At 34.0% G+C, this 22,983-nt stretch overlaps 1 protein-coding gene across 7 annotated transcripts in view; it reads left to right on the forward strand.

Annotated features, from left to right (window-relative positions):
- Positions 1 to 22,983, forward strand: part of AGTPBP1 (ATP/GTP binding carboxypeptidase 1) — a 174,851-nt gene that overhangs the window by 127,032 nt on the left and 24,836 nt on the right. For all 7 annotated transcript variants that reach the window (XM_077904934.1, XM_077904928.1, XM_077904937.1 and 4 more), the window contains 6 exons: positions 12,091 to 12,178; positions 15,031 to 15,175; positions 17,686 to 17,839; positions 19,171 to 19,351; positions 21,508 to 21,637; positions 22,523 to 22,654. In XM_077904934.1, the coding sequence (XP_077761060.1) occupies positions 12,091 to 12,178; positions 15,031 to 15,175; positions 17,686 to 17,839; positions 19,171 to 19,351; positions 21,508 to 21,637; positions 22,523 to 22,654 (830 nt within the window). The remainder of the gene's footprint in view (positions 1 to 12,090; positions 12,179 to 15,030; positions 15,176 to 17,685; positions 17,840 to 19,170; positions 19,352 to 21,507; positions 21,638 to 22,522; positions 22,655 to 22,983) is intronic.

A 22,983-nucleotide genomic window follows, 5' to 3' on the forward strand; every position in this document is an offset into this window, starting at 1 on the left:
CTGACCTGAAGGCAGATGCTTAACCTACTGAGCCACCCAGGTGTCCCTAGTTTTCTATTTCGTATTATGGCAGACTTGGTAATTGACATTTATGTCTTACATATATAGTCTTATATATATGACATTTACATTTTCAAAATTCACTAGCAGAGATTTCTATATGATGTGTGCAGTATGTGTGCTTGCTTGTTACTCTTATTTCCCTTTTTTGTGTGTGCTCAAAACCCAATCTGTTATTTTAAAAACCTAAGTCTTGGTTTTATTTATTATTTCCTTTTTTAAAGTTTTTTATTTATTAATTTTTCCCTTTTCCTCTCTGCTGTTTGACTTTTTCTTCTTTTTAACTTTATCCAAATTTAGTTTTGTATTATGATCCTTCATTTACAGTTTGAATTTGCTCTTCATTACAACTTATTTATGTATCCCTTTCCCCTCTAGATTTAATATTAAGGCTCTTTGTTATTTTGTAGATTGCCTCTCATTGTATATAGTGTTGGTATCCTTTTTGATCCAAGGATTATTTAGGAAAACATATTTGTAGTTGGTTAGATTTTTTTAATTAAAATTCTTCTCATTACTTTAAAGTTTTAATGCATTTTGTTCACATATAAAATTTATGTTTATGGAATAGTTTTTTATGGCTTAATATCTATCCAGTTTTTTATTTCATGGGCACTTGGAGACTAATATATATTCTCTACTGGCAATATAATTTAATATACTTAGTGTTATAAGTCCCATTTATTCAGTGTTCTGTGTCCTTATTTTTACCTTCTCTTTCTTGCCTAAGAACTAAAAAAATTGTCTTTCAGTTCTGTTGTGTTTCTGTCAGTTCCTCATTTACAAAAACATTTTTTCCCACCTAATCAGTATTATTTGGCATGTAGTTTATGACTTTTCCATATTCCTTTTGTATATACCATTTAATGGCATAAAATAATAGCCATACTTCAGCATCATTAGCCTTGAATTGTTTTTATACTGTTTTGGTTTGAATTTGCTTGATATATCTTTGCCTATTGTTTCTTAGAAATAGAGGTTGATTCTGTTTTTTGACCCTGTCTTAACATGATTTTATTGAAAATTCTTTTTATCATTGACATGTTTGGTTTATCCTACTTTTTTGCTTCTTTATTGTTTTATCTGTTATTCTTTAAGGGACTTCAAGGTTTAGTCCAACTCTTTTTTAGCTGTGGTAATCCAAAATATGTTTATAAAAAAATAGAGTGTGAGGCATATTGTGCTTTGGATTTTTCTCAGTCCTACTCCATCTACCTTGAGTTTGGTAGAGATTCTTCCCAAATTCTGACAAGTGGTCACTTGTAAATTCTCTTTATTTCCATATATTAGTAAGTAATTAGAAAGTTGGTTATAGCTGTGAAATGAGCTCTTAGGCAGATACAGTTTTTTAAGTGAAACTCCTATCATTAGTTTTGTTAGTACAACATAAAGGAAATCTTGGTTTGTCTTAACATCAATAGAAGAAGGAAGGGGCTGATATTTTAGTAAACTGAAATTCAACATTTTAAGAAATTGCAACTAGCTGTGTAATATTATTGTCATCAGATTTATTTTAATTTCACTTCAGGGATGGTACTGATGACTGAAAATATTTGCTCTGGAAACTTGTTCAATCCAGAAGGATTTGTTTAATTGCCATACAGGATTGAAATCAGGAAATAATACTAATTGGTTTTAATTAATTAATTTTTTTCTTTTTTGTTTAAGACTTTATTTATTTGACAGAGAAGGAGAGCATTTGCACAAATGGGGAGCAGGCGAGGGAGAAGCAGGCTCCCTGCAGAACAGGGAGCCCGATATGGGGCTCGATCCCAGGAGCCTGGGATTGTGACCTGAGCCAAAGGCAGATGCTTAAGTGACTGAGCCACCCAGGTGTCCCATTTTTTCTTTTTCTTTTTCTTTTTTCTTTTCTTTTCTTTCTTTTCTTTTCTTTTCTTTTCTTTTCTTTTCTTTTCTTTTCTTTTCTTTTTTTATGGGGATGGTCTGGTTGTAGGAGTATTTAAGTGTTGGATTCTAGCAAATATGAACAAAGATGTATTATTCTTTGGCAATACCTCCCAAAGGGGCAGAATTACTCTAGCTTTTGTTTCTCAAATTGCCCTCTTCTTGGGGCTTTTTGAGGTGGCAACCCCAGTGGTGCAGCGGTTTAGTGCCGCCTGCAGCCCAGGGCGTGATCCTGGAGACCTGGGATTGAGTCCTATGCCAGGCTCCCTGCATGGAGCTTGCTTCTCCCTCAGCCTCACTCTCTGTGTCTCTATGAATAAAAAAAAAAAAAAAAAAGAAAAAGAAAAAAGAGGTGATTGTATTAAATACTTAATGGTGAATGATCTTTTTTTTTTTTTTTTTTTTTTTTTAATGGTGAATGATCTTATTTATGAATTTCATTTGAGAATTTCTGTCAGCCCCGGTGGCTCAGCGGTTTGGCGCTGCCTGCAGCCCAGGGCGTGATCCTGGAGACCCGGGATCGAGTCCCACATCAGGCTCCCTGCATGGAGCCTGCTCCTCCCTCTGCCTGTGTCTCTGCCTCTCTCTCTCTCTGTTTCTATGAATAAATAAAATAATAAAATAAAATAAAATAAAATAAAATAAAAATCTTTTAAAAAAAGAGGTGATTATAGTAAATACTTAATGGTGAGTGATCTTATTCATGAATTTCATTTGAGAATTTCTGTCACTATATAATAATGCTGTATCTGTTGTGATCTATTTCTCACTCAACCCCCCAGTATTTGAAAGGGGTTTGCTCAAATTACCACTAGATGGCAGTCTTATATTTAATAACTTAAAGCTTTCACTGCCAGCTCTCTCCGTGGTGCTTTTACACTGGATTTCTCTACCCACCCCCCCACCCCCACTACCTTTCCTTACCCCCTCTTCCCCTTAGCCACATCTGCCAGATAACACGAGTGTTTTTAACCACGTCATATAAATTGAGCGTGTGTGGAACCAGGTGACGGAACAGAATTTTGGAGTCTAGTCTGTAGCATTCCCACCTAGCCCACATTAATTAGTTCCATACTTGGAAGTTGAGCTGAGCCATCTCTTGACCAAGGAAGGCTTCCCTGGCTTCTCAGGCCAGATTAGTCCCTGGTAAGTTTTCCTTTGGGGTGCTCATAACTGTTATGTTGTTTACATGTGTAGCTGATTAGTCCCTTTACTGCCTACCCCTGACTTGTCTGTAAATTCCACATAATCAGGGACAGTGTCACTTGCTGACCATTTACAAGCGTGGCATTTAGTGGATGATTTGTTAAATGAATGAGGCAATGGGTGAATGAACTATGAAGGAGATCTCACTAGGAACATAAAATGAACATACACGAAGCATATGTCAAGAAGATTCTAGTTTGGGGCACTTGGGGCTCAGTTGGTTCAACAGCTGACTCTTGATTTTGGCTCAGGTCATGATCACAGGGTCCTGGAGTTGACCCCTGCATGAGGCTCCATGCTCAGGGTGGAGTTGGCTTGAGGGTTCTCTATCTCCCTCTCCTTCTTCCCTTCCCCCCACTCATGTACTCTTTTTCTCTCTCTTTCTAAAATAAATAAATCTTCAAACGAGAAGATTCTAATTCAGTTTGTGATCAACTTTTCTATTTTGCTTTGAAATAATTTCAAATTTACAGAAAAGTTGCAACTCTTAATACAGATATTGAGGATCTGAAAGGGATGCATCACCCTAGAATACTTCTTGTATATTTTCTATGAACAGTGACATTTTTTATGTAACCACCAACATTAGGAAATTATAATTGATATGTGAATCTGCTCTAATCCATAGGCCCCCTCATTTGAGTTTCATCTGTTTTCTCAATAATGTGCTTAATAGCAAGAGGATTCAGCTAAAACCATGTGTGTTTAGTTGTCAAGTATCTAAATTCTTCTAGTCAGGGGCAGTTTTTCAGGCTTTAATATTCATGACCTTACATTTTTTAAAATTCTAGAACTCTTATTCTATAGAGTGTTTTTCAATTTGGAGTTGTCTCATGTTCCTTGTCACTGAGTTCTAAGTTAGTATCTTTGGCAGGAATATTACAGAAGTGATGTACTCTGGTGGCACAGGGTTTTGTTTGTACCATTACTGATAATCATTTTATCACATGATTATGTTTGAGTCTGTCAGGCTTTTTCTATTGTAAAGTTACCCTTTTTCTTTTTGTAATTAATAAGTATTTTAGGTGGAAGTACTTTGAAACTATGCAAATATCTTGTTCCTCATCAAACTTTGAATTTGTTAATATCCAGAATTGGTTTCCTGTTATACTAGGTGGGTTGTAATTTGTTTCTGTCATTATTTATTTTTGATGTTAAAATGCACAAGATTTGACAATCTTGGGGTACTGGGGTCTGTATCCTTTTGACCTATCCCTGTCATTCTTGATGGGCATCCTTGCTTTTTGGCACACAGTGCTCAAGCTCATCTTGCCTTTCCCTGCCCCAACCTGGTATGGATCATTTCTTGGAAGAGTTCTGGTTTTAGTGGCGAATGGTATTTAAAAACCAAGATCTGTGTGCATAGTATGCACGTGGTTATTGGACTTCTCCATAGATAGAGTTGAGAACTGTATGTTTGTATATACAAATATTTATACAGAAATTTTTGTTTGTAGTAGTTTCTCCGTATGTATCCATTTATGTTTCTATCTGTGTATGTGTTATGTGCACATGCCCCCCTCCACACACACAATCTTCATGAGGTCACACTGATACCTTCAATTCCACAGACTCCATTCTGATTTTTTCCTGTTATTTACAATGTCCTTCTCCGACATGAGAATTTGGACTTCCATTATCCTTAATATATTTTCTTACTGATCAATTCTAGTGTATATTACAATCTTTCTGATGCCTTTTTGGGCAGAAGCCTTCCTCACCTCATTCAAGGTCTGTCACCCAAATCAAGCCTTTTTTCCCACCCCTTTATGAGTGAGGCCTCCCTGTTTGTGTTCATTTTGTTTTTAATTTCTAGTTTACTACATGGCGATCAGACAGTTTTTTTTGTAGTGTTTTTCTTTTATGGAACTTCTGACATTTCCTTTTGATTTAACGTGATCAATTTTTGTGACTATTTCATATACTCTTATAAGAAGGTGTATGAAATCTGTATTCTCAGGATACTGTGTTCAACATCTGTATATAAGATTTGCCTTATTGATTATGTTCTTTAAGTCTTCTATATACATATTCTTCATTTTTATTCATTTGGGCTATCACATACTGAGAATGATGTGTCCATCTACTATCAATAGTATGTGTCTGTCTTCTCTGTATCATCTGTAGTTTCTTCTTTACATAGGTTGGTCTTACCTGGTGCATAAGTACTGGTTAGGTACATAATAGGTACACAGTGAAGTATTATAAAGTTTATAAAGTTCCTTCTTTGTCTCATTTAATATTTTTTGGCCTAAAGTCTACTTTGATCTCAGGATGTCAACCCCTACTTTGTTTCTGTTTGCCTAGTGTATCTTTGCCCATTTTTATACCCACAGGTAATTTAATTTAAAAAAATTTGTATATTCTGTCCTCTAGTAATGCAAACATAGGGTATGTGTGGTTTCATTTGTGCTGCTTGTTGAATGTATTTATTTTTTGGTGGTGAGGATATATGTAGAGATTCAGATTCAGGTGGCTCCTATTATCGCTCCAGACCAACAATCTGATCTTCCTGCTTTTAGTATAAATCTCTGCTGAAATCCTAGCCATATTTAGAAGTGTGTATTTTTTTCTCTATAGAGTCATCAAGTCCAGATAATATATGCAGCTTGTGATAGGTGCTTTTAGATTATTTGAGCTCCATTTAAAACTTTATTAGCCGCCCCTTCTGCCACCACCGCAGTTAAATGAGGGCATTGGCTTCAATTTGAAAATTTCATGAATCTGTGATTCTTAGTACATTTGATGATTAGGGCCTAAGACACGTTGTCTTTCTTTGTATCTGTACTTGTTATTGAGCATCTATGCCATACAACTTTGGCCTTTACTTAGCTATTATTAGAGGTCAATGCATTGGATGTTGGCATTATTGTGGCAATTTAATGTTTTGATAGTCTGTGTTCACATGACAAGATTGATAGTTCTTAACATGTTTTTATGCATGTAAAAGTTTATCCTGTGGCTAATGACAACAATTTCTCAGTGTAACCAAAATATCAGTTGAGTAGATTGGTTTATTCAATCTGAGGTACCTCATTTGATTGATTCTTATTAGGGCTACCTCTTTGGTTCAGGTGGTTTTTATTATAGTCAAAATTTTCAAATGTCACTTCTGCTGTGATTATAATTAACTATCACTTAAAAAGTACTATAAGAATACACTATCTTTTATAAAATTAGAGCACTTCAGATAAATGTGCTCAGACTTCAGCTGGAACCTTACCATAGTTAGTTGTTATTATGAGTTTTGTGTGTCTGGAGGAGTTTGAAGTTTCTGATTGAAATAGCTCAATGAATCCTAGGAAGGAATAAAGAAGATAGGAATCTGTTATACATACTATGGAATACTTAAGTTTCTTAAGTATAAAGAGAGAATCTTAACATACTCCTATTTTAAAAGAACTGGTTACATAAATAATAATAACAGTAGCTAACATTTATTGAATATTTACCATGTGCCAGATCTTGTTCTACATGTGACACTCTGCATCCATACAATAGAATACATTTTATGGAAGAGAAAAAGGGGGCATCAGTATTTTAGTAATCTGCCCAAGATCATGCATCCGGTAGGTGGTGAAGTTAGAATTCAAACCCAGGTAGTCTGGTTCCAAATTATATGCTTTTAATCACTGTGTTGTCTTGCATGTGAAAAAATGGGATTAGTGTTGGCCTTCTAGTCTCTGGCACTGGAAGCTAGAGGACAGCCAAATGTCTTTTTTGAAATCTGTCATTTGTTTGTTACTTCGAACCAACTACATCTATGTGTGTGTAGAATTCAGAAAATATGTTACCTCTGAACCCTCTGTGAGAAAAGTAAATGAGGAAAAAGATCTCAAGATAGAACACTTGAAATTTATATAATGTGTTAAAAGTAAAAATGTTTTAACGAGGCTGACACGGGAGAAGGGAAAGTTAACTCCTCTTGATGGGATTACTTAGTATCAGAGAAATACCAGTTAACCATAACTATGAGGAAGGGAAGTAGAATTGATGAGCACAATAGAAAGCTTCAAAATAATGGAAAAAGAAAATGTGGAGAAATGCAACCAAGCCAGTAAAGAAAAAGAAAAAAACATTAAATAATAGATAATTGGATGAAAGGAATGAGATGAAATATTTATCTGTCATCACTATGAACTGAAATGTCCTCAAAAATCAAATATTCAAACTTATACAGTAGGAGGGAGGATGGTGTTAATTAAATGACAAAGAAAAGTTGAAAGTGAGTGATTAGGCAGATATAAACCAGCCAAATGCACATAAAATATAGCAAAAGTGGTAATATTTTTGCCGGAAGTGGAATTGCTGGATCATACGGTATTTCCATTCTTAATCTTTTGAAGAACCTCCATAGTGGTGGTGCCAATTTACATTCCCATTCAGACCAAGAAAAATTCAGTCAAAAGCACTCTATTTACAAGTTGCAGTTCAAATGTATCGTAATCACAGACATTTTTTAAATTGAGATATAATTGACATAAAACCTTGTTTAGTTTCAGATGTATAACATAATGCTTCAATATTTGTACGTTTCTGCCACCAGTTATAAAGTTTTTTTCTTGTGATGAGAACTTTGAAGATCTACTATCTTAGCAACTTTCAGATGTGCAATATAGTGTTGTATATGAACTATAGTCATCATGCTGTACATTACATCCCTGGCCTTACTTATTTCATAACTGGCAGTTTGTATCTTTTGACCACTTCTACCCATTTTGCCCACCCCTGCTTCTACTCCCTGTCCTACCAATCTCTTCTTTGTTTCTATGAGATTTTTTTTTTTAATTTTACACATGAGATCATATGGTATTTTTCTTTCTCTGCTTGACTTCAAACAACATTCATTTTGTTTGAGATAGCAATATTTTCTCCTTTTTTATGGCTGCTCATTTTTAAATCAGATTTTTTTTCTGTTGTGTGAATTCTTTATATATTTTAGATATATTAACCCCTTATCATATACATGATTTGCAAATACTTTCTCCCCCTTGGTAAGCTGCCTTTTCATTTTGTCGATGATTTCCTTTGCTATACAGAACACAAACCTTTTACAACAACCATAACCACAGGGCATCCATATAGATTGAACAAAAGCTCCAAGAAATACAACTTGATTAGGAGACAGTTATTTAAGAATTTAAAATACCCCTTTCAGAATTTAACATATCAAAAAGACAAAACATAAATGATACAGAAAGTTTGAATAACATAGTCAACAAGCTTGATTTTTGGATTCATTAGGATTCCATTTTGAGGATATATTTGAAAATGTCTTCCAGCTGACTGAGAGTGAGATGTAAATGGGAGATGGGAGAAATGCTGGAACTAATCTGGGATTCCAGTGTGAACAGGATGAACGCTGAGGAGCATTTCTAGAAAGCAACTCACTCAAATTAGAATTGGAAGTTAGCAGGATCTTGGAATTATGCCTTAAAAAAATTGAAATGGATCCCAAGAAATGGTATGATATAATATGATTATGAAACTGAGAAATGTTAGGGACATGGGGCAGAAGTCCTATATATTTTCTCCCATGGAAGGATAAAACAGAAGAACTGTAAAACAGTCATGCTACAAATGTGAATGAAACAAAATGTCACATGAATTGGAGCATTTGATGAAGTGTATCAAAGAATCCATTGGAACTAGACCCTGGAAATATTTTATTTGCAAGCAGGGACCATGCAGTGAACTATACTTATAGAATCGTAATATGAGTACTGTTTTCACCTTTTGATTCTGCTTTATAGAAGGAGCATAAGAAGGTATCTTCCTTTTGTTCATGAAACAGCTCTTAATATATTTTGTTATAGGTACAACTTATTGGTAATTAAAAAAAAAAAAAAAAACCCTCAGATTTGGGTAGGCCCGGTGGCTCGGTGGTTTAGCGCCGCCTTCATCCCAGGGCCTGATCTTAGACACCCGGGTTCGAGTCCCACGTCGGGCTCCTTGCATGGAGCCTGCTTCTCCCTCTGCCTGTGTCTCTACCTCTCTCTCTCTCTCTCTCTCTCTCTCTCTCTCTCTGTGTGTGTTTCTCATTAATAAACAAATAAAATCTTTTAAAAAAAAAACAGAAAAATCAGATTTTATAGATTTCATTGTGGTTCAGAATATTAGTGGAAATCAACAAAAAGCTGAACAGAAAGTGAGTACTTGGAAAATATAAAGTTCTTCCTAAAAAAAAAAAATCTGAAAATTTAAAATTGGTGTTTCATATCATCTAGAACCATGCTGTCCAGCACATACATATGGCTATTTAAACTTAATTTAACGTTAAAAGTTTTGTTATTTTAGTGGCTCTGGGTCCATCTCCTATCCTTGATAGCTGCAAGTTGCTGCCACCTTGGGCATTATAGATACAGACCATTTCTGTTCTGGTAGAGCATGCAGCTGAACAGCTCTGATGTAGAAAGTACTTCAAAAGAGGACAGTGCCGGGGGATGCCTGGGTGGCTCAGAAATTTAGTGCCTGCCCTCGACCCAGGGTCTGATCCTGGAGTCCCAGGATCAAGTCCCACATCAGGCTCCCTGCATGGAGTCTGCTTCTCCCTCTGCCTGTCTCTGCCCCGCCCCCCTCTCTCTCTTTCTCTCTCTGTCTCTCTGTCATGAATGAATAAATAAATAAAATCCTAAAAAAAAAAAGAAAAGGAAAAAAAGGACACTTCATAGACTTATGGGACTTAACTGATAGCTGGAAAAAAATTGAAAACCATTAATAACTTGCATTATTTAAAATAAAAAAGACAAAGTAAGTGAACTAAGTACTTAAGACAGTAGAAAAACAAAACAAAAGGAAGAGAATGTTTTTTTAAATCCTGAAAATGATAGAAATAAAACAAAACATGCCAGAATTGATTAATAGAAAGTAGAGATTTTGAACAGACTACAGTTTTTGAAGAAGTTAAAAATATATTTAGGGGTACCTGTGTGGCTCATTCAGTTAAGCATCTGCCTTTGGCCTAAGTCATGATCCCAGGGTCCTGGGATCAGGCCCTGTATCTTGTTCCCTGCTCAGCAGGGAGTCTGCTTCTCCCTTTCCCCCTGCCTCTCACTGTGCTGTTTGAGCTTCTGTGTGTGCTCCCTCTCTCAAATAAATAAATAAAATCTTTAAAAAAATATATTTATCAATCACCTTATTTAGATGGATTTCAGCTGAATTCATTTACCTTTTAAAAAATAAGTTATACTTTTATTTATTCCAATAAATAATGAATAGGTTCCCATATATTTTTCTGAAGCTAGTGTAATTTTATACTGATACTTGGTAATTTTTTTAAAAGGGCCAATTTTTAGATGCAGAAGTTCTAAATGAGATTTTTAGCTAATAAAATCATACACTAGTGAAAGAATAACGTTTTTCTTGGAATATAAGGATAGTTCACACTAGGAAACATCACCATAATTTACTGATCAGCAGATTAAATGAGAAAGGCCATGTGATTCTATTAGTGGATACTAAAGGGACATTTGATAAAATAATTAAAATACTTAAGTGTAGTAAGAATTATGAAAGAACCTACTTCAGTTATGAGAGTGATCATAGCACCTGCCACAGAAGGTTGTTGTGAGGATTTAATTAATTAACACATGTAATAATACTAAGAGTATTGTCTGGCACATAGGAATTATTCCATTTTAGCTCTTTTTATTAAAAATGATACAGTTCATATACAAAAAAAATGGCCAATGTTGCATGGAATGGCAAAACATTCATGTTCTTACCCCTATATATTCAGAATCACTTTTGGGGTTTTTTTCATTTCTCTGTTACAACAAAAGGAAATGAAATAACTGATATAAATACTAAAAGAGGAAGTGAAATACTTTGAATTACAAATTATATGATTTACATACGTAGAAAACTCAAGAGATTACTAAAGACTAATAAAAATACTCAGAAGGCTTTTTTGTTTGTTTGTTTTAGTGAGTGCTTTCTATTATTTATTATGAGCAGAACAGAGAGAAGTTTAACAAAATGGTTCTGTAGCAAGAAAATGAAAATGATCTTTAGGAAAGTCAAACTAGATCTCAATAAAAATTGTTAATATTTCTAAAAGTAACATGAATTTAATTAATTCTAGTTAGAAGCCTTGAATAGTATTTTATGAAATTGGATAATATTAAAGTTCATATGTAGAGTGTATTTCTGAAACTACCTAAGAAAATGTGCTATATAGGGGCTCCTGAGTGACTCAGTCAGTTAAGCATCTGCCTTCTGCTCAGGTCATGATCCCAGAGTCCTGGGATTGAGCCCCACATAGGCCTCCCTGCTCAGCAGGGAGCCTGCTTCTCCCTTTCCCATTCCCCCTACTCCTGCTCTCTCTTGCTGTCTCTGTTGCTCTCTCTCAAATAAATAAATAAATAAAATACTTTTAAAAGATCTTTTAAAACCCACACTCTCTGTTTAATTCTGTTTTTGTTAATTAGTCCCTCTACCTTCTCCCCACTATGAACACGTATTTGTATGGAGAAATTTGAAGAAGAAAACAGTCTTGACATTTTCGTGACATTTTCTTCCTTAACCTCATTATAGATGGGAATCAATGGAGAGTTAGACGTGTAATCATATACCATTTTTTAAATATAGTTTTTCACTGTCACGTGTTCCAAGGAATATACTTTAGTTATTATTTTTAATTTATCTCATATAAAAGGGTAGTAGGAAAAAGTTTAATAACTTTTCATTCATTGAAGTTGTAATCCCATTTTAGGTAAACTGGTATTAAAAGCATATCATGGATTGACTTAGAGGAGATTTTAAAGAAATATCTCCTTGTTTTATACATATTAAAAATGGAAATGTATTTTCTTTTAGCTTTCCTGAACATATGGTGCTTTCTGTAATAGCATGATTAATTTTTAACTCAAACTCTGAAAAGATTTTTTTTTTCCTTTTTTTTCTATTTCTCTGTCAAAGGTATGCAACCCCTCATGTATTCGGTTCAGGAAGCATTAAATGCCAGACCATGGTGGATTCGTGTGGGAACTGACATTTGTTACTATAAGTAAGTATTCTAAGAATAGTGGGTCATAAGCTGACAGAAGGGGATCTTCATTCTGTTTCAGTTTGAAGATTAGAAAGTAGGGTCATTATTGCATTATTTGAAGTGTGGTGGTCTGCTTTATTGTTACCTCTAACAGAGTCCTGTAGAATTTGAGATTTATTGAGGTGGTATGTTTAGTGGAAATAAAATGTGCCTTATAGACAGATTTAGCCCATATCTCATCTTCACCACTTTGATAGCTAGACTCTGGAAACGTTTTTAAATAAAACTATTAAATAAAAATGAAATTAGGAATTCTAGGAAATAGCAGTGACTTTTTGTTCTGATGATATTAAAAACAATTTTTATCTTTTTTCTTTTGCATAGAAATATTTACTTTATTTGAATTTCCAGAATATTTTACCTCGAGATGTATTCCATAGTTACTTTATAGCAGCCTATACAGTTCAATTTGGCCTCAAATAGGTTATCTACCATTAAGTCAGACATAAGTGCTCAGAATCATTTATTGCTTCAGTGGAATGATTGGATTATTCTTCAACTTCATGTCTAAATAATCTGGGATGATCATATACCTTCCTTCCTGTTTTTACTCTGTTTCTGTAATACATTTCTAGAAAACTTCCTCCGCTGAATGCATTTGACATCCCCGTCTTTTTTCTGTTAATAATCTTAATCCTGATATTTTTGTTCAATAGATTTTGGGTTTTTATATTGTGCTTAACTAGCATCAATGTTCCTTCTTTTTTTTAATCAGAAGACTTCTGAAATTAAACTTTTTATTGGTTTAAGACATGGCTTTGGAAAAACAGCTCTTAAGTGCTATTACTTTGTGAGAAAGACAGTGTTCCCTAGAATTCACCTCAGTAGGGTTTTCCCCCTACTTTTATTAGCAAAATAAGTAGTAAATGAGGAATAGAAATACAAGATCGTATGCAATTCCTCTGTACCTGAATGTATTTCATATTTCTTTCAGTGGTAGACCAACATAAAAATACTCTTAATTATCTCTTTCTCATAAAGTTGGAATAGAAATAATCAATGAATACTTTTCTTTTTCACATTATAAAGTGAATGGTTCTAACATGACAGATGGTGGTTCTGTTTTGTGTGAAGGGTGATGGCAAGGATTTTCATTTGTTTAATTTTTGTTTCTTCTTTTGGCTACTTCCAGATCTGGAACTGGAATTCAGGTCAATTCAACAGACATTTATTAACTATTTTCTCTGTAACAAGCACTATCCTGGTTGCTTTCCTGAAGCCTAAAATCCAGATAGGATGAAATCTACCATCTTTGCATGTGTCTTAACTTTTCCTGTCAGCCAAGTCCTCTGATGCTTGTTGGTCTCATCTATATAATGAGAATAAAACTACTTCCACCAGTGTATGAGAGAATATAATCTACAGACTACCATATAGTTATAATGTGGTGTTACCAGTACCTCTCCAGTTAGATGTTAAACTTTGAAATGTGGGAAAAAGAATTGGCAAGGAGTAGTTCTGGAACATATTTTGTGTTATTCCTCAACCCATAGCACCTTGTCATTGAGTATTCAAGATACAGTGGCTACGTTAATGAAGATTATACCAGGTTGAAAGTACCATGCATGTGTATGTGTGTACAAGTAAATAATCTGTTGGTCATGGATTTTCTTCAGTTCATGACTTAAAGAATATAAGGTGATTTGAAGTTTTAGAAATTAGCTTAATAGACAAATAATTGTTAGACCATCAAATGTCACTTTTATTTAAAGTCTGGAAATTGTGTAGTTTTAAAAACTTTATTAAGGAAATCTTCAAACATTTACAAAAGCAGGTAATGGGATAATGAGCCCCCATGTATTCATCACCCAGTTTCAACAATTATCAACATATATTTAGCTTTGTTTTAGGAATACTTTCACCCCTACCTCCACACTGAATTTTAAAAAGCATTTCCAGATAATCATATTTACCCATAAATACTTAAAGATCTTTGTCTTTTAGAGATTTTTAAAGACAGTTTAACCATAATGCTATTATCACACCTAAGAAAAATCCTTAATATGATAATGTATTTGGTCATTGTTCAGACTTCCTTAGCTGTCTCATAAAGGTTGTTTTATAGTTGGTTTGTTTTAATCCGACCAAGGTCACACATTGCATTTGATTTTTGTTAATATGTCCCTTAAGTCTCCTTTAAAATGTAGATTTCCCTTTTTTACCCGCTCCTATTTCTTCTTTATGTTTTGGAGAAACTAGGTCATTTGTCATGCAAGATTTTCCACATTTTGGGTTTGGCTGGTTGCATCCCCATGGTGATAATTAATTTTTCTATCTCACTGATTTTCTGTAAACTAATAGTTAGATCTAGAAGCTTAACTTCAGGTTTGATTTTTGGCAAGAATACTTCATAGATGGTGCAGTGAATTCCTATCACATTACATTAGGAAAGACATCACATTTGGTTATTTCTTTTTTTTATAATTTTAAGATTGGTAGTGAATTTAGGTATTGTCTCCTGATCCATCCACTTGAAAGGCCTTCGATCTAGTAGTAGTAGCAGCGGGTGATGATAATTGCTGAGATCCAGTAATGTGTGTGGCTAACAAGGTATTAAGTTCTAAACTTTGTATTGATTTCTAGAGTCTCAACTTCATTTTAACAGTAAATCCAGAGGTGAAAACTAATGTCAGCAGATGGTAATTAACTGCTTCATTAGTATCACGTTTAATTTTTATAGAATATTTAAGCTCAACTTTTTAAACTGTGTGGTATTTTTTTTCTCCTGAAGTTCTATTTTAAAAAGTAGTAAGGAAAATTAGAAATTTTATGTGGAAGAAATAAACATGTTTTGTGCTTTTCAATTGCAGAAATCACTTCTCAAGAAGTTCAGTTGCTGCAGGTGGGCAAAAAGGAAAATCGTACTATACAATTACATTCACTGTCAATTTTCCCCATAAAGATGATGTTTGCTACTTTGCTTATCATTATCCATACACATATTCAACTTTACAGGTGAGAACTCATTACGTTGTATTATGGCTGTTAGTGTGCTATATGCATGTGTCAGATAATTGAAAAAAATGTTTTTAATATCTTACTAAGATAGGAAAAAAAACAGTGCTGAATATTTTAGAAAATACTATAACACTTTGAAAACATTAAAAGGAGTAAAATGGGAATGTAGTCTTTATTTTTACTTAGTAGAAATACTAAAGAAATTTGAAAAGATTTTTACTCTCCATCTTTGTGTAGAAATCTATATAGATCTTGAAGATTCCATGATTCATGCATTTGACATTTCTGCTTGTTTTAATGAGAGGCATTGGATCTCATAGAAAATCTATCAGTAGAAAATATGTAAGTTTTCTTGTAGGGGATTCATTTCTTTTAGGGGTTTCTAGATCCAGATTCTTCAGGATTTAGAATATAAGAGTTGTTTCATGTGGGTTCTCTTGAGAGATTTGAGTATTTGCCCTGTAAAACAAAACTGAAAAATAAATTCAAGTAATTACTGTGGTAGATTTTTTTTCTCAGTACAGAATGTCTATCCTAATGATCAAGGATCATAAAGGTATAACCAATTTACCCAGAAAGAAATTGGAATCCTGTGATTTAGAAACAAGCTTCCAAATTATTAAGGAAAAAGGAGAGGAAAACATACTCTTCTGAACAGAAGAGAGCAAGGCTGAGAACACTCAGTGTGGCTGACTTTATTTTAATAAAGGTCACAACTTAAAGGTATTACCAGTTATCTTTCTGTGCCAAATAACAGCATCAGAATCTGTGGTGCTATTCACAGGGTTATATAATATTGTTCTTTACTGATGTTACCTTTTTTATATAGTTTGAATTCCTCTTTTTTCTGATTCCACTACCATGACCTTTGCAGGCATTGCTGCTCCCTCTCCTCTGGACTTCGGCCACCTCTTCTCACTGGTGTTCTAGAATTCACTTCTATCTCCTTTCCTCTTCATCCCTCTTTCCCCCACATTGTAGCACGATGGCTCCTTGATAGGAGGGTTTAATCCCATAAATTTCCTGCTTAAAGCTCCTTAGTGATTTCTCTTGTTATTTTTATGAAGTCTGATATTCTTACCATGGTTCATTCATATCATCATTTCTCTACTATTTTTCACAATTTTTTGCCATATCCACATACTGTTTGAACTATTATATACTTAATATTTATCTTTAAATGGACTTTAAAATAACTCTTTAAACTTTATCATCATCCTAGGTTAATATTTTTGGTATTAATTCACAGTAAAATATATGCCTGTTCATTTTGTTTTAAGGTTATTCACATATCACTTTCTTGTCTATTACCAGCCATACATATATATGCTGTACCTTGTGAAGGAATGGCCCATGAGGCCCTTTGCTCTGTGTTAATTCTCTCTTTCTCACCCTTTCTGGTCTGGCTGCAGTGATTCTTGGTCAGTTCTTTAAGATGCCCTTCCTCTTACTGACATCTGGTCTTCCCATATGCCTTCCTTCTGCCAGCAGCACTCCCTTCTGCCCTCCTCACTCATCCTTTGCATCTTGGTTTCAATGTAACTTCTTGTAAGAGACCTTTCCTCACTGTACAGATTCAGCTAGGCTCTCTGCCCCGGATTATAGGCTCTCTCCCAGCACTCTGTATTTTCCCAAAGATAGATCTATTCACTCACTGTTACATCCCCAATGCCTGGCACAGTTTCCCGCACAGAAATAGTGGCCACATAGTAAATCGTGATTATGTGAACAAACATAGGCAAAAGTTTGGAAACCAACCTAAGTATCTTAAAATAAGGGATTGAACAACGTGTGTGTGGTATAACCATATACTAAAAGCATTAAAACTTGTGTTTTCAAAGGACACACATTTCACATGTTGAATGATATGATATAGTGTTCATAATTATGAATGTGTGTGTGTAAATTGCTAAGTGATAAAAGCAGGTTATATTGGCATTTGTTAGTAATCTAGGTGATGCAGTTATGGGTGTTTTAAATTTTTTCTTTGTACATTCTGTGTCTTCTAGACATTTTGCAGTGAATCTGTATTAATCCTGAAATCAGGAAAAGTTATTAAAAATTTTGTACTACCTATTTCATTCTGCATATCTATAGTTACTTGTCATTTCAAAATTTAGAAAGCTTTGAAAACCAAAAGCTTTCTCATAACCCATTTAGCAGCAAAGCCTGGCCTGAATTGATGTGAGCTTATTTAGAATATTGATTCCACTTTGAGTGACTTCTTATATGTTTTGCTGCAGAAATAATAATGTGCTTATTACAAGCTGCTGCCGCTGGCCCTACTGGAGTCTTGCAGAATTAATGGTATATGCACTGTATCCATCCCTTTTTTCGGCTGTCCAAGTAACTGATGTTTGAACTGTATCTGGCTCCCTGAGGGTTTTAGAGAAGGAATTAGGAATCTGATTCACTTTTCCTTATGTGGAGATGTGGATGCATTTATTTCTATTTTTCTGAGGGAGTTTTTAAATGATTGTGTACTTTGTTTTTAAATTTTTATCAAGATGCATCTTCAAAAATTGGAATCAGCACACAATCCTCAGCAAATCTATTTTCGAAAAGATGTGTTATGTGAAACCCTGTCTGGAAACACCTGTCCGTTGGTGACTATAACCGCAATGCCAGAGTCTAATTATTATGAACATATCTGTCAATTCAGTAAGTCTGTCATCTCCACTCAAAATACCAATCCTTTCTTTTTTTTTTTTTTTAAGATTTATTTATTTATTCATGAAAGACACACGGGGGGGGGGGGCAGAGACAAAGGCAGAGGGAGAAGACAAAGGCACAGGGAGCCCAATGCAGGACTCTATCTCGGACCCCAGGATAATGCCTTGAGTTGAAGGCAGATACTCAACCACTGAGCTCCCCAGGCATCCCCAAAATACCAATTATTCTTATTTTCCTTTGCTTCATATATATTTTGTAAGGGCAGCAATACTAGGAATAGACATCAGAAATCTTCAGTTCTAGTCTTTGTCCTATTACTGCCTAGCCCTTTGGCCCACTTCTGGGTCTCATTTTTCTCATCTCAAAAATGGGGGAGCTGCGTGAGATTATCTCAGAGGTTTCTCTTGATACAAATATTCTGTAGTTCTTCCCTTAGAAGTCCTACCCAAACTATAATACAATACAATGTTTTAAGAGTTCATGTATTATTTTACAATTAAATTTATTATAAATTAATGTAAATTTATAATAAATTTAATTTAATTGTAAATTTAATTTACAATTATAATTTTACAATTTTATAATAAACTAATAAAATAATTTTATTTATAAATAAAACCACCAAGAACCTATCAAATGCACTGACTAGCTACTTTTTTCCCCTACCATTTATATTTTTAATGTTACCTCAGATATACAAGTGTGATAGAAAAAATAAGAAAGCTGCTCTAATTTTGGTAAGAAGGTGAAGTATTTTCAGGAAAGAGAAAGAGCTTGCTAAGCATGAAAATATGAGCAGGTGGGCTAAGTGGTTATATTGTAGACCTGTATATCTAAATGTATAGTGAAAAAATTTTCTTTGTAAATCTCTGAACAGATATACCTTATTTTAACTATGCTTATCACAGCAACTATGAAACGTGAAATATTTCCCTTTTATTCCCACGACTTTATGAAAACTAAGTTTACATTTAAAACTTTCCCAAATACTTGTTCTTTATAAAAAACAAGATTATATAAAAGAACTAGTTTTATATGTCGGATTAATTATTTGAAAATAAGCAACTCAAATACTATTTATTGTGTTATGTTCACACTATGAACTCCTTTAAGACATCACTTACTTATATGGATTTTACCTGTTTTTTCTATAGGCCCTAGTGGCATGCTTTTATATAGTAGGTGCACAATGAGTGTTACTATGAATTTGTATCAGAATTCACAGTTGAATAGAAATATTTCTAAATCCCCAAAGCCAGACATGGTATAAATTCTTAGTAGCTGTTCATTTTAATTTGAGACTTTTTTGTGTACTTTAGGAAACCGCCCTTATGTTTTCTTATCTGCTCGGGTACATCCTGGAGAAACTAATGCGAGTTGGGTAATGAAGGGAACGTTGGAGTACCTCATGAGTAATAATCCGACAGCCCAGAGCTTACGAGAATCCTATATTTTTAAAATTGTCCCTATGCTAAATCCAGATGGTGTCATCAATGGAAAGTAAGTGAAGCAATTGCTTTAGAAATGCTGTAGATGATGTGGTCATCCTGTATAAACTTGTCAAAATAAGATCATTCAGGTTAATTTGGAAAACAAATTGAGTGAGTTTTCTAGAACAAAGAAATTGTTGGTGGGGAGTTCATCTAAGATAAATTTTTAAAGGAATATACATTTTGTGTATCTATGCTATTTTGAGAAATTCTGTATTTATTCCATGAGAATATGATTTCATAAAATGTATGCCTTGGTTGAATTGTTTTAGAAAAATCACAGTGGCAGGGAGTGAGAAAATTTTTATTTTAAAAATTTCTTAAAATATTTTATTTATTTATGAAAGACACACAGAGAGAGGCAAAGACACAGAGGGAGAAGTAGGCTCCCCACAAGGAGCCCCATGCAGGACTCAATCCCAAGACCCAGGTATCATACCCTGAGCCAAAGACAGATGCTCAACCACTGAGCCACCCAGGTCCCCCTAGAAGGAAGAAATGAGAAAATTTTTAGCATAGCCTCTTACATTCCTTTTTTGTTTGCTTGTCGTCATGATCTTGAGTTGTTCAAAGATTTAGAATCTTCTGGGATCTTTCTGCACTGATATGGAGTATTGGCTGTATCTGCTGACCTCTTCCTGATGGGAAGAGGTATAATTTTGACAGAAATTATAATTATATAATTATAATTATAATTATATAATTATATAAATTATATATTATATAAATATATTATATAAATTATATAATTATATAATTATAATTATATAATTATATAATTTTATAATTATAATTCTTTAGACTGAAAATATATATATATTTTTTAATTTATTCATGATAGGCACACAGTGAGAGAGAGAGAGGCAGAGACACAGGCAGAGGGAGAAGCAGGCTCCATGCACCGGGAGCCCGATGTGGGATTCGATCCTGGGTCTCCAGGATCGCGCCCTGGGCCAAAGGCAGGCGCCAAACCGCTGCGCCACCCAGGGATCCCTAGACTGAAAATATTGTAAGATAATTGGAAATGGCTTACAATTAGTGCAGTTTTCTTTTTGTGGGAATTAGAAATGGTCTCTGTTTCTGAACAACGGTAATTTGGTTTTGCTGTCATGAATATCTGCAAATCTGAGGATACCAAATTTTATTCAATAAAGGTAGCATGGATATTTCTCACATTTTAGGAACTTTTTTAATGAAAAAGCTAGAATAATTTCTTTTTAGGAAGTGTGTTATGGAATTAAAATGAGATTTTTATGTCTTGTTTTAATTCACGAACATACTCACCAGTTGGAATTCTGTTTATATTTCCTTTACCACCTTCTGATAGTTTGTTTACACTTTTGCTCAGTTGCTTTTAATACTTAATACTTGCAATTAAATGAAAATATATTTGATTTTTGCAAGAATGTAGATTTTTCTTATGCTTCTCTTTCTTAAGAGGGCCCAGCCCAGATAGCACTTTTTCTTTTCTTTTTTTTTTTAAAGTAGGCTCCAGTGCAGCCTGGAGCCCAACGCTGAGCCCGAACTCACAACCCTGAGATGAAGACCCAAACTAAGATCAAGAGTCAGACACTTAACCGACTGTGCCATCCAGGCACCTCCCAGATACCACATTTACATAACTAATACAGTCAAAGTACAGGATGTTAATATATAACAAATGATTATTACATAGTCGGAATAAAAAATGTGACCATTAATAAATTTTATAGAGCCTGGAATAAGACTCCAGAATTGAGAATTAATTTTTTTCTTTTTTTTAAATTTTATTTATTTATTTGAGAGAAAACAAATGTGTGTGCCTGTATGAGCAGAGAGAGGGGCAGAAGGAGAGGGAGAGAGTATCCCTGCTGATGCCTGACTCGATCTTATGACCCTGAGATCATGACCCGAACTGAAATCAACAAGAGTGAGAGGCTCAACAGACTGAGCCACCCAGGCACTCCAATTTTTTTTTTTCTGTAGCTTGAAAATGTTGACCTAAATATCTGAAAGTCTATTAGCACAGTTAAATGCATGAAACACAAAATCTACATAAAGCAAATAATAAGTTTTTATTTAATGACTAATATATTTACTGTTAAGTAGTTCTCAACTGAAAATCATAAAATTAAGTCAAATATATGTAAGAGTTTATTGTTGTGGTTGTGTTTTACATATGTGTAGTCACCGCTGTTCTTTAAGTGGAGAGGATTTGAATAGACAATGGCAAAGTCCAAATCCAGATTTACATCCTACAATTTACCATGCTAAGGGGCTGCTACAATACCTGGCTGCTGTGAAACATTTACCACTGGTAAGTATTTGTACTTTGTCTAGTTAAAGAAATGATTTTGTTAATTAAGACTAAGTATTTTAATTAAGACTCAGTATCATTTAAAGAAATGATTTTGTTAAGTCTATTAATTTTTTAATTTTATGGTTATAAAAGTGTTCGTTTTAAAGGCAATTTCTTTAAAATATCTTCTGTTATCAATTACGTAATATCAGTATATAATGATGTCAAATTAATACAATGTATCCATATTCTTATTTCATCAGGTTTAATTTTTATAGTTGCCAGGAGCCCTTTACTTAACTTTCTTATGCATATTGTGTATATATGCTGCTTCTGTATTCAGCAGCTTTTGTGTATAATGTTCCCATTATATTATTGTTTAAATGAGGTAATCTTCCTTTGGGAAAGATAGGAAAACTTTAGAGAAGGAACAACATTGATATATAAGCCTGTTCTTCATTATTCATTTTAAAAATAATGCTCTTAAAAATTAAATTGAAACCATATCTTTTTTTAGATAGTGTTTTTGAGAGCATTTTCATGTTCTTTCAAATTAAGTAAATGTTTTAATAATCCTTGGATCAGTGATGATTGCTGCTGTAAATTTGACCTATAATTGAATTTTATTTTTTTAAGTGGTGAATAGTAGATACATAAGAAAGGAGGAGCTCGTGGTGGGTTGATGCAGGCTCTAGAAAGGATTTAGCCATTCTGGAATTAATCATAGATCCTTTTCAGAACTAGATATTATTACTTTTATTAGTTCTACTTGTTAAATGGTGGCTCAGTTACAATATAAAGGACAAAGAAACACAGACCTCTACTAATTGTCTTGATATTAACTAGCTTTATTTGGAAATATGTGAATTTGAAATTTTTTAATTTTTAAAATATATTTTCAAGGTTTATTGTGATTATCATGGCCATTCCCGAAAGAAGAATGTATTTATGTATGGCTGCAGCATCAAAGAGACAGTATGGCATACCAACGATAATGCCACTTCATGTGATGTTGTGGAAGATGGAGGATACAGGGTAATTATTACCCACAAGTCTGGAGTTTTTGGATTTCAAACATGCAAAGCTCTATAGAAAAATAACATGCACGAACTTGTCAGATTCAGCAAGTGTTGCCATTTTGCCATTTTTTTGTTTCAGATTTTTTCATGTTAAACATTCTAAAATTTTTGCTTTTCATATTTAGATTTTTAATCTATTGGGAATTTATTTTTGTACAAGGGCTTGGGATCTAATTTTAGCTTCCCCATATATAGCCGGTTGTCTCAGCACCATTTATTCAACAGTACCTCCTTCCTGTGCTGATTTATGAAGCCATCTGTTACATACCATGTTTCCATGCATCT

Source organism: Canis aureus, chromosome 1 (genome assembly GCF_053574225.1).
Source record: "Canis aureus isolate CA01 chromosome 1, VMU_Caureus_v.1.0, whole genome shotgun sequence".
Taxonomy (NCBI): domain Eukaryota; kingdom Metazoa; phylum Chordata; class Mammalia; order Carnivora; family Canidae; genus Canis; species Canis aureus.